General features: G+C 50.3%; 1 protein-coding gene across 1 annotated transcript in view; it reads right to left on the reverse strand.

The window, feature by feature from the left end:
* OPRD1 (opioid receptor delta 1) overlaps positions 1-10,338 on the reverse strand; it is a 37,197-nt gene extending 26,859 nt beyond the window's left edge. Inside the window, exon 1 of the mRNA XM_004377022.1 lies at positions 10,112-10,338. Coding sequence (XP_004377079.1) covers positions 10,112-10,338 — 227 coding nt within the window. The remainder of the gene's footprint in view (positions 1-10,111) is intronic.
* Positions 10,339-13,109: the final 2,771 nt, after the last annotated feature.

Raw genomic sequence — 13,109 nt, forward strand, 5'->3', positions numbered from 1 at the left:
ATGTTGTGGGGTTGTTAACCAATGTCATAAAACATGTGTAGTTCTGTTTCATGAGAAACTATTTGTTCTGTAAGCCTTCACCTGAAGTACAATTAAAAATAAATAAAAATAAAAAAGTTGCCATCCAGTCAATTCCAAATGAATTATCATCTCTGAGCCTCAGTTTCCTCATCTATCAAATGGAGATAAACATAGTACCAACCTCATAGATTTGGGAGAATTAAATAATAGGCATGAGGCACTTGACACAGAGCTGGCCACCTTGTCAGCACTCAAGAAAGATCAGCTGTTACATATGTGGTGTTAAGTCCTGTTGAGTCAGTATGCCATGCTTTCCTGGGATGCCCTCTTACCTAGGATGACAAGGTCTGGGCAGATGGAAAGAGTGTCTTGTGGCTATCTGCCTCTCCCAGATGAACAGCCCTCTGGCCACATGCTAGGCTCTACTCCCTCTCACCAGAAAGGAATGGAAAATCACTAGATGTAGGGCATTTCCTAGCACTCCGAAAGGATGAATTTTTGTAACCAAGGGAAACAGATTATCTCCATCTGTCTTGCATGGGCATCTGGAGGCAGCCTGGTCCAGAGAAACAGCTTCTCTCCCTTGGCTTAACCCCTGTTCCTGGTTCCAGAGTGCTGGGCAACCAGCCAAAAGACATCATTATCACCAGCATCAGTTTCCCGCTGCGGCCGGGCCCTGTGCTAAGGTCATACGTGCACCATTTCCCTTAATCTTTGCTCTTGCTGTTCCCTCTGCCTAAAACATTCTTCCTCCCAGCAACCGGCCTCTCTTCAAATGTCTCTCCTCCCCTGGACTCCCCATCTACAACTGGAGGTCTGCTGCTCTCTATCCCCTTGCCAATTTATTCTACTTTGTTGCCATTAAAAAAAAAAAATTGCCATCCAGTCAACTCTGATTCACAGCAACCTCATGTGTGTCAAAACAGAACTGTGCTCCATAGAGTTTTCAATAGCTGATTTTTTGGAAGTAGATTGCCAGGGCTTTCTTCTGAGGCTCCTCTCAGTGGACTTAAACCTCCAACTTTTCAGTTAGCAGCTGAGCATGTTAACTGTTTGCACCACCCTGGGACCCCCACTGCCTATGCCTATAGCCTTATATCTATTTGCTTATTGTCCATCCTTTCCCCACCAGAATGTCAGCTCCACGAGGGCAGGGACTGTGTCTTGGTCACTGTTGCATCCCCAGCACCTAGAACTGGTACCTAGGCGGGGATCAGTAAATATCTGCTGAATATATGTTTACCAGAACCCTGTGATGTAAGTATTTTTCTATCATCCTCATTTCACAGATGAGCAAACAGGCTCAGAAAGGTGAGCCCAAGGGTGGACAGCCAGCAAGCAGTGAACCTGGATTTGAAGCCCAGTCTGTCCACCTCTGAAGGATGTGGCTGCCTCTCCAGCTGCTGGCCCTGCCCAGGGGGCTTGAGGTTCGTTGGGCTTGTGAAGTGTTGTCAATGGCCCTGTGGCCAAGTCACCCTAAGAAAAAACCTACTTTTTATAATTCCAGGTGCTACTATTTCCAGCGACATTTTGGTTCTCCTTTAGTTGTAAGCATGGAAAGGGATGGAAGGAGAGAGAGGGAATAAGGGGTTAGGAAAGCAGGGTTCTAGTCCTGCCTCAGCCACTAACTCAAAAGACACAGAACCTCTCCAAGCTTCGATTTCCTCATTTGTAAATCAGAAGGGCTGAACTTGACATACAGGGCAGCAGAGGATAGGGCAATGCTTACAAGTATGGGCTCTGGGGTCAGAATGACCTGAGCTCCAAAGCTGACCCTATGACTTTGGGCAAGTTACATCACTTCTTTGAGCTTCAAGTTTCCTCATCTGTAAAATGGGGCAACAACATGCACCTCATATGGATTTTGTGATGATTAAGCAGGATAGTGTATACACACTTTTAAGCAGAGTACCTGGTACAAAATAAGTACTCAATGAAGACAGTCATCATCCATGATTCAAAATTCTATGTCTTGATGAGAAGGTTACTTCTGCAGGGGAGGGAAGTGAGGCTGTTTCCACCTCTCCCTGTGTGTTGACTGAACAGGCCTCCTTGATCTCCCAGGACTTTGAAGTTTGAGTTCTTTCCACTTACTAAAAAAGCCTCGGAAAGCTATCGAAGACAAGACTCTTTCTCCACACACTCTCCCCAGCCAGAGACAAAGCTGTTGATTTCTGCAGCTGCACTGGGAGCTATAAATCAATAGAACACAGCCAGACAGCCCATCCCACCCCACACCCCCCAGTTGGTAATGGGGCCACTGCAGCCGGCCTGACAGTAAATTACCAATTTGAGCCAGGCTTTCTGCTCTCCCAGCGATTATCCCTCTTCCTGTGCATGTTATGATGTTCCCAATAGCCAATTTGACTTTGAGGTCCCAGGACTCCGGGGTTAATGAAATCATGTCTTGCCCTCACACATTCCCCCTCCTTTCAAAGTTCAGGCATCTGCCAGGGAAGGGAGAAGGAGAATCTGAGATCACAGTATCCAAGAATCACTCCATAGCCGTGGTGAGAGGGGCCTGACATTATGTTTGTCTTATCTTTTCTGCACCTGAATCTCTAAAACTGACCCCAGGACTCTGGGTAAGTTACGTCACTTCTTTGAGCCTCAAGTTTCCTCATCTGTAAAATCGGGCAACAACATGCACTTCATATGGATTTTGAGAGGAATAAATGGGATAGTGTACCTGTGCATACCTGTGCTTTTCCAGCGTCTGCTTGCATACCTTCAGTGATGAGATGCTCTCTACATTACAAAGCAACCCACATCTTCTTGGAGAGCTTTGAGTGTTGTAAAATTCCTTATCGAAATAATCAGAGATGTGCACAAACATATGTGTTCAAGAATGTTCACAGCAGCATTATTTAGATTGGCACAATATTGGAAATAATATAAGTCCCCTCAAAGGGAGCACATTTATACAATGCAGCCATCAAAATCATGTTCTCAAAGAAGGTTTGATAACATGAGAACACACACATACTATCTTGTTAAGTGAAAAGGCGTCTTACAAAATGTTATATATAATATGACCTGATTTAATTAAAACAAGCAAATATACATAGAGACAGAAGGAAATACACCAAAATGACAATGCTTTTCTCTTTGTGGTGGGATTATGGATGATGTTTGTCTCTGCTCAAACATCTCCCTGTTTTCTAATAACCATTGTGTTACCTTTATTGTAAAAGAAAATTTCTAATATTGAGCTGATAAAGCTTCCCTGTAGCATCCATCCAATAATTCTAGTTCTATCCTCTGGGGCTCAATAAATGTTAACTGAATGAATGAGAAATAAGTCTCACTCTTCTCCTAAATAGTCATAAAAAAAAGAAAACATTTCTTGAATATTTACCAAACGGGTTGTGTCTGAAGCCCTTCACATGTCCAGCCTCATGAACTCCTCATAACCACCCTAGAAGGTTCTACCACTACTCCCATTTTACAGATAAGAGAACTAAGGCTCACAGAGGCTGCATAAGCATTGCCCAAGCTCACTCTCTTAGTAAATGGCCCAACTGGGACTGGCTCCCCAGTCAGTCTGGCTCTGATGCGCAGGCTTTGAACCAGTGACCCACACAGAGGCCTACAGAGGTTTGCAGAAAGCAGTCTGCCCCCTTCCCTGGCCCCGTTCCTCGCTTCTCTAACTAGACATCCCCAGCTATCTTCTCCATTCCAAACGTGTCTCATCCCCAGCGGTGGCAGAGTAGACTTGGAGTGGTTTTGGAGTCAAGAAGACCTGGGTTTGAGCCTCGACTCTCTGCCTTTCTTGCTGTGAGAGGCACTTGTCCTCTTCTGAGCCATGTCCTCATATATAAATGAGAATATAAAGCCTTGGTTGCAGGCTGTTGAGCAGCTTAGAGAAGCCTCTGGTACATGGTCCAGGCCCAGGCTCAGGGAGAGGCTCCTTAGTGCCCTTGGTGACGAGTCTGGACTCATCCCCAGGTGTCACCTCCCCACCCTCACCCCTAGAATGAGCCCAACCTGGGAAGTGGCAGGCTATGCAGCAAGGCCAGGGCTGCTGCTTGCTCTCCCTGCCCGCTGCCTTCCCGTACAACTGACAAAAAGTTTCAGAAAGAGGACAACTGAAGCCAGGGTTTCAGTGACCCATTCAAGGTCACGCTTCTCTCTTTCACTGCCCTGAGCCAGCCTCTCTGGTGTCCCCACACTGTGCCCCTCCCAGTCCAATCCACCCCCCACACACCCACACCAAATCCATCCTCCTGAACACCTCTCTGCACAGCTACTCCAAAATCCTCTTCCCCATGGCCTGTGAGGATGTGAGGATGGCGCAGGATCGGGCAGTGTTTCATTCTGTTGTACATAGGGTCGCTCTGAGTCAGAACCAACTTGATGGCACTTAACAGCAATAACATGGCCTGTGACCCAACATTCTGTCATTACCCGGCATGGCCAGCCTCACCGAGGGACCTGAGGACCTGCCCAGCCTCAGCTCCAGCCTCAGTGCAGCCTCAAGCCCCTCTCCAGGCCTCTTCTCGGTCCTCCCTCTCCACCCCCTCCCCCAGAATACTCCCTCCAATTTCCTGGGGCCAGTCCATGGAGCCCCTCTTATATTTGCAGCTCTCCAAGAATTTTGGAAGGTAGGGACTAAGTTGGTGGATTCATCACTGTCTCCACAGGGCCTGGCCGAGGCTCAGCACACACCAGACGACCATGGTGAAGAGGACACCTGCTTGTAGGGCCTTCCTGCTCTGGCCCCTACAGCCACCCGAGCCCCAGGCGCTCTCAGCTCTGCCATAAACCTCCTTGCCCTCTGCTGTTTTGGCTTCTCCACTGAATCTTTCTTTGCTCATGCTGTTCCCTCAGCCTGGAATGCTCTGCCTCCACCTCTCCATGTAGCCAGCTCCTGTTTCCCTTCATGGACTCCGCCCAGGCATCTCCTCTGGAAAAACATCCAGGACCACTCCCTAATCACTGGGTCAGGTGTCTCCCCTGAACTCCCACAGCTCCTGGAGGCTGCAATTGTCCTTGCAGTTCCAAGTAACCAGGGGTTGCTACAGGGCATGGCTGCAGTGGGGGCCAGAGGTCCTGCTGAGGCTCCAGCTGAGGGTCTGGGCAGTGGGAGCTGAGGCTGGGTGGCCTCACAGGGTCAGCATCAGGAAATGCTGGTTGAATGAGTAAATGCACAGCCAATGCAGGAAGTAGGAAAGGGCCCAAGGTGGGAAACACAGACAATCACTTCAACAGCCACCTGCTCTGCCGCCTGCAGCAGTTGCAGGGGTGTTGGTTAATCACAGCTTCGGGCGTGTATTGAGGGCCTGTGCTACAGGCTTTACATTCATGACCTCATTTCATTTAATCTTCCCAATAATCAGTCATGATCACCCCAGTGTTACAGATGAGTAAATGAGGTTCAGAGAAGTTAAGCTGTTTGCCCAAGGCCATACCAGTAGGATGTGGTTGAGCTGGGATGGAGACCAGGACCCAGCTGTGACCTTCACTATACCACTGTGTGGCCTCACTGGGACCCCTCCTGGCCTAGAGACCCTGGGTTTGGACCCCAACCAGGGCAAGAGAGGGGAGGGAGACAAGAAAGCAAGGGGCTCATTCTGGGCCTCCAAAAACAAGATGGGGACTCAGTGCTCCCAATTCTGCAAAGGTGACACTGGAGCGCATTTCCCAGCAGCCCCTGGCACCTCAGCAGTAGATGGAGGGGATAATTGGAGCCCCTCATTCACCTGTCGTGATCTCACCCCAGCCCATGCTGCCTGGCCCAACATTCCTCCCTCCTTGGTCCTGTGTGCCTGGTATGGGAGGGAAAGCAGGATGCTTTACCAATGTTATTTCATCTTTAGGACAAAGGTACCCATGAGGTAGGTACTATTATCCACGTTTTACAATGAAAAAACTGTGACACAGAGCTGATGCAACTTGTTAAAGATCTTAGTAGGGAGCCAGCACTTGATTCAGGAAGAAAAGCCAGAAGAGACATGGGCTGAGGGAGAGATCAAGGAGCAGAGAAACACATAGCCAGAAAAAGTCCCACAAGTAGGCTGGGGATGGGAAGAGGCAGAGAAGGGGGTTGGAGGATGGGTAGAGACACCGCAGGGTGCAAAGCTGCTGAAGCCAGAATCGGGGAGAATAAGAGGCAAGGGGACAGGGAACAGTTGTGGGAACAGACAAAAGGCCAGGTAGAAATGCACCGACTCCATTCTCCAGCCTGGATTCTGGGAATGGGCAAACCAGGAAGTTTCCGGCCACGTGGAGGTGAGATGGGGTCACCTGCCAGAGATAAAGGGTCTGCTAAGCCCGTCACACTGCACACTGCCCAGGGGGCTGCCAATGAGAACTCTCTGAACTGCCAGCGCTGCTCAGGACACAACTCGGCCCAGAAGAAACGGTTGTCCTGTGTCTGCTCTGAGGACCCAGGGCATCTCTGAGGCCAGCACGGAGTCATCCTGCTGGCCTGGCAGACTCACACTGCAGGAGCAGCGAGTGATGCTCTGCCTTGGGGACCAGATACCCAAAAAATCCTGCTCCCACTTCTTAGAAGCCTCGTTCCCTGCATTCAAAGGCTCTTTGCTAAGAGCACAACTTCCAGAGGCCCCTCTTGTGCGTCCAGAGACCAGTGGGCTTCTCAGGTGCATCCAGGGAAGGGGAGAGGGCCAGAGCGAAGGGGAGGAGGAATGGAGAGTACTTTGTAATCTGGGATTCTGAGAGATTCCTGTGTTGTTTTTATTCAGCCCCTCATTCACGGCATGCTTCCTTCAGTGCCAGGCTTTTCACTCAGCGTTTTACCTAATTACCTCCTCCTCATCGTTCTGCTCTCAGCAACTCACAGAGGCCTTCCCTGAATCTCCCTGGCCAGGTAAGATGCTCCCCCGCATCGTGGGCTCCCAAAACCCCACATACTCTCCTTCATAGTCCTTAGCTGCAAATTTAAGTTTACCAGATGACTAGTTGGTCAATATCTGTGTCTCCCACCAGACCCTGAGTTCCATGAGGACAGGGACGATGCATTTTTTTCCTTCACCATTGCTCTCAGCATCTAGCATCTACGTCCATAGAATTTTCTTGAATTAATTAATTTTTTTCATCCTTTCACACAAAGACAACCCTCCTTCCTCGATTCTCAAAGGGTTTAGGGTCAAAAAGGCTCAGATATCACACATTATCTCATTTAATCCTCACCACAACCCTGGCTGCATTATTGTTATTCCCACTTTACAGGCGAGGAAACGAGCTTCAGAGAGGTGAAGTCAACTAGCCCAACTACATGGCAAGGAAGGGCTCTGAACCCAGGATTTGAACTCAGATATGTCTGGCTGTAGAGCTCCAGCTCTGCCCACCTACTTTCCTGCTCCAAGAGTCCTCTGGATCTTCTCTTGCAAACCTCCCCCTGACCCCAGAACTGCCTAAGCTCAGAACTGATAGAATCACTCATTCATTCATCCTAGCAATCAACCAGCTCACTTATTGTTTGTGCCAGGCCCCATGCTGGGTGCCAGGGAACCACAGATAGATCAGAGTTTGAGGAGTCCAGGGCCTTTTCTCCATCGTGGGCTGCCCTCTCCTCACTGCTCTTGGGGCTTTGCCAGCAGAAGCCAAGCCCTACACAGCTACTCTGTCCTCAGCCACCCTCTCCTTAGGGAAGAACTAAAGTGCCAGTCCCATCATTTCCCTTCCCCCCAGGACAGCAGCCTGAAATACATGGGCCGAATAAAGGTAGGATCCATGTCTCCATCATTCTCTGAGGATTCTAGCACAAGAGGAGGGGCTCCCGGAATTCTGCTCTCCTCCTTCCATGCTATGCTTTGACTACCCCCTACACCAGGCAGCTCTGGAAAAAGTCCCAGACTTGGACTCACAAGACCGGAGTTCTACCTCCAGGCATAGTGCTAGTTGTGGGACCTTGGCGAACAAGTCACCTTGCCTCTCTCTGAGCCACAGCTTCCTCATCTATTAAATGGGGGTGATGATAATGACGACCCTAATGTCTATCCCACAGGGTTGTTGGTGAGGAGTAAATCATTCAGACCCAGAAAAACAGTTGTCACATAGATGGTTGGCCAGGGAAATAAATGTCTTATCAACGAGGGGACCAGTTAGGCTGCTCACAAGATGCCTTTGAAAACGCGGTTTGGGGAAGGTTGGCTTGGAGCACACCTAGCAGGCTGAGCCCAGAGCCTCCCCAGAATCAACTCTCAAAAGTGGGAGGCCTTCCCGTTGCTCAGTGGTGGTGGGGGGAGCTGTGCTCATCAGCTCACCGGCTAGAGGGCCCTGGGGAAGGGGTTGAAAATGAGACTGAAGAAACTGATGTTCAGCTTTCTCCAGACCGGAGTACCTGGAGCTTCTCCAGAGAGAGTGTTCCAGGAACTTGAAACTCTCCAGCTACTCTCAGGCCCACCTGAGGACAAGTACCTGCCTCACTTTTCCTTCTGCATAGTCTGGAAAATTCCTCCTCATCATCATACAGATGGCTTCCATTTACTGGGCACAACCCTGTTGAAGAAGATTCTATTATTACTGTAGATTCTATAGATGAGGAAACTGAAACTCAGAGAGGCTAAGCGATTTGCCCAAGTCACAGAGCCAATTCATGGCAGATCTGGGACTAATATTAATATTATTAAGATCTGGGATTTACACAAAGAAAGATCAATCCTGCCTGTGCTTGGGGTAATTTTCCCACTGTAGCTGGTGATGAGTCACTGAAAGCACAGGAAGTTTTTCTGGCCTCCACTCTTCCCAGGGGAGCAAAGATGCTGCTGTCGATGCCAAAGCCCCCTAGACACCCACACACCTCATCCAATGCTCGAACATACCACCCTCTGCCCTCCAGAGGGCCCATACTCTGGAATTCTTACTTCTCAACAGAGATCAGGTCTCTATTCTTTAGACAGGGAAACTGAAACAGATGAGAGGTGGGGCAGGGGGAATGGTGCCCCCCATGATGAGCATCAGTGACTGGGCTGAGACCACAGTTCACATCTTCAGCCTCTGAATCCCCAATCTGCTCTCTGTGCTGACTGAGCTTTATGGCTCAGATAGGTTTAGGGCTGTGCCCTTGGTCAACCATCACAGACGACCCATTTCCAACTAGCAGTAAATACCAGGGTATCTTTGTTGTTTTAAGGATATGAGTTTACTCTCAGTCCTTTTTGCCTGTATTTCGGCTGGTGGGGCTGGGTCTTGAGGGCTACTGCTGGGGCAAGCTGATGATGTTTTAGAATTTCAGAGAAGATCCCAGCACTGCACATAGATACCAACAAGACAACCTCGCTTCCTGGGTGAAGGCACAAACTCCACTCCAGCCCAAACAAATCACTGCTGCCTTTGGAAGAAGAAAAGACCATTTGGTGAGGGAAGAAGAAAATAAAGTGGCATTTGTGAGGAGGATCTGAGACCTCTTGGAATCATCACTAGACTTCCTGACTAGATGGCCACTGGGGAAAAGAGCAGGGAACCGACCAGAAACTCCACAGCAAACACAGTTTGCTCTTCACTGGCAAACACAGTTGCATAAACGCAGGTGCCCAGGCCACTCTGGATGTCCCCCTCCTCTCTGGGCCTTCAGGGGATTGACAAGAAACAACATAGTCACATTCTCAAACACAGACAATCACAAACTGACACTTCGTGACAAACACACCAAGACAGGGACCGATGATCGCCAAATGTAACTCGTTAAGTGCCCCCACAAACACTCTCCTGTCCTCCCTACGTGCACAGTGCTTACACATATCTGTCTCGCCAGAGGCCCTGGGCGCCTTACAGCATCTCCATCCACCTCTGGGAGGTTTCAGAGGTCTAGGCACCGGTGCTGTCAGAAACACAGAATCACCTACTCAAAACTGTGACAGATACACAAACTGCCGCCAAACTGTCCTACATACCCTGACGCAGAAACAAGACGATGCAGACAGAGGATCAAATGTTATTTAAACACACACACTCCAACGTCCTCCTCTCACGGACAGTGGCTTCCCTGCTGGGCCCCGGGAGTCCCCTGCAGGAAATGCAGAGGCCCCCGGGAGTACGGGGTCCAGTGTTAGGGTCCCAAATCTGCGGTCCCCACCCTCACCCAGGTGCCCAGTACCGCGTCGCCAGCCCTCAGCGGACTCACCGGACAATGCCAAACATGACAAGCACGTTGCCCAGTAGCCCCACAGCGCACACGGCTGAGTACAGCGCGGTGATGGCGATGGCCAGGGCGAGGGATGAGGCGCTCCGTGCGCCCGGCGGCCCCGACGCATTGGCGGCCGCGCTCGGGAAGGCACTGGGAAAGGCGTCCGACGCGTTGGCGAGGAGCAGGGGCTGCAGCTCGGCGTCTGCATTGGGGGTCGGCTCCATCGCGGCCCGGCGGCCAGCTCCGCGTCCCTCCCCACCGTGCGCCCTCGGCGCAGGAACTCCGCGCGAGAGACGCGCCGAAGGTCCAGGCCGCGGTCCCGACGCCGCGGGCTGCAGCACCCCGGCCGCCCCGCTTGCTCCGCGCCTATCCCCGGCTTCCTTGCCGCCCGCTGCCCCCGGCACCCTCCGGCTCTGCTGGCCCCAAACGCTCTGAGCCAGGAGCCGCTGCGGGCTCCTCGGACGCGCCCGCCGCGCGCACCACGTGGCCAGGAGGCGGGGAGCTAGTCTGCGCCCGCAACCGGGGGTGGGCGCAGCACCAGTGCTCCGAGCTAGCCCAGGGAAGCCTCGGGCCCTCTCCTTGGGGCTGCTCAGCTATCCTGGATGCGCCCCTCACTCCAGCCTGGGCTCACCTCTCCACCCCGTAGCGGCTTAGAGTCAGAAGGATCTGGATGTGAATCCTGTCTCTTACCCCTGCACTAATGAGCAGAGTGACCGTAAGTAAGTCACTTAACCTCCCTCAACTTAATTTTCCTCACCTGTAAAATGAACATAATCGTACCACCTCCCTCAGAGGGTTGTTGGGGAGACTAAATAAGATGATGTGCATAATCAGTGCTGGCATGTCGAGCCGATTCCGACTCATGGTGACCCTATAGGACAGGGTAGAACTGCCCTCACAGGATTTCCAAGGCTGTAATCTTTATGGAAGCTGACTGCCACATCTTTCTCCCATGGAGAGGAGTGGGCTGGTGGGTTCAAACCACTGACCTTTCGGGGTTAGCAGCCCAGCGCTTAACCACTGCCCCACCAGGGCTCGTTATAAATAAACCTTATTATCTATGTTATTCTTGTACCCCATTCATTCGCTCAACAAATATTTTTCTGAGTGTCTAAAATAAGAGTCAGGAATGGTTGGGGATTTGCTGGTGCACAAAACCAGGGGAGACAGAGGAGCCTTCTGGGGTTTTTAACCAAGTGGGAGAGACAGACATCAATCCTAAAATCATGCTAAAGAAAATATAGTTACAAATTGAGAGAGTGAAGGAAAGGAGTTCGACCTGTGTCCTGTGGCAGGGTCTACAAAACCCAGAGGTCAGGACAGCTTCCCTGAGGAACTGACACTTAAGGTGAGATGTGAGGTTTAGGGAGGAGCTGACTTAGAGAAGAAACAGGGAAGAGCAGTCCAGATAAAGAAACCACACAAGCAAAGGCCCTATGGCCTGAAGGAGCATATCTGATTCCTGGAACTGAGAGGCAAGAGAGAGGAGAAAGCAGAAAGTGAGTGTGGTGAGGTAGTGGGCAGGACCTTGCAGACTCTGGCTGCTGTAGGAGCAAATGGGAGGGGGAAACTTGGCTAACTCATCTTTTCCCCTCTCCCTCCCTGACCTGACCAGCCCAAATTCAGAGTTACCTTACTGCTTGGGGCTCCCATCCTTCCCAGAACATTCTCTCTGTCAAGCATTACTCTGTGCCAGGCACTGTGATACGTGCTTCAGCCATGTACGAACAGTTTGGAGTAGATTTTGTTATTATTATCCCCATTTTATAGAGGAGAAGACTGAGGCTAGGCACTAAATTGTCCCATATGATAATTATTATTATCAGAGCTTGTCTCCTTCTTGGAGGGACAGACCTGATTGATCCTTGCACCCAAAAGAGGGGAGCATCCCAGTGGAGGCTCAGGAAAAGCTGGTTGGATGATGAAAAGGGTCCCAAGGGGAAGAGGGTGGGACAATATTGGGGTCCCCAAGCTTTATGCTCTAGGGCAATGCTCTTAGTTGGCTCTGTGAGTGGCTGGGTAAGGACTTCTCAGTCATATCACCCTCTGGCTTGAGTCATCCTCTGTGTGCAAAGCGCTTTTCTTTTCCAAAACAAAACAAAGCCAGAACTTCCAAGTTCACCCTCCTCTCCATTTTTCTCTGCCCCACCCAGCTGCTGTCTAAGCCCTTCTACCAGCTACAGTGGGCCTGCCACCCCAAGGTTTTCACATTTAACCACATTAAGGACTCATCAGACCGGAGATTTTTGCTCTGTCGCCACAGGTGCTGCCAAAACTCTCCACCCTGCTTCAGAGGGCATGGTACTCGGAGACTTTTCTGGCACCAGGGGAGAGAAATTGGGACAGGAAGAAAGAGGGCTATCTTATTGAGTTCTGGCACCCTCCCTGCCCCTCCAACAATCCAAGATTTCCTACCTCAGGACGTTTGCACATTCTATTCCTGCCACCTAAAAGGCTCAGTCACTCCCCCAGGCTAAACGCTATTCATCTTTCAAGTTTCAGTTTAAATATCAGTTCTTCTGTGAAAACTTCAGTCACCCCCACCCCTTCCAACTAGACCAGGTCCTCTTGTCATTTGTGCTCGTACCACCACATACCTCTTCTTCACAGCGTGTTTCACATATTTGTATAATCATTGGATTTTTGTGCATTGTCCTCACAATAGGGCTTATGCACTTCTATACCCACACCTTAGTACTGTCCTGGCACATGGGTGCTTACCTGATAAATGATTGAATAAGAAAGCTCAATTCCAACTTTGCTGGGCTCCCATTTTGATGAGGGAGACAGGTCAGATTAATACAGCTAAATACCGACCTAAGAGGTCTTCTGAGCAACGATATTGACTCTTAAGTCAGTTCACAAGCCACATAAAACCTTTTACATAATCAGCTTTGTAATCACATCTTATAGGGCACTGAAATGCTAGTTCACAGCTCCACCACCCGCCTTGACTTTCGGCTATCACCAAGCGAGTCTACCCTCATTCCTTCGT

Source organism: Trichechus manatus, unplaced genomic scaffold, assembly GCF_000243295.1.
Source record: "Trichechus manatus latirostris isolate Lorelei unplaced genomic scaffold, TriManLat1.0 scaffold00048, whole genome shotgun sequence".
NCBI classification, from domain to species: Eukaryota; Metazoa; Chordata; class Mammalia; order Sirenia; family Trichechidae; genus Trichechus; species Trichechus manatus.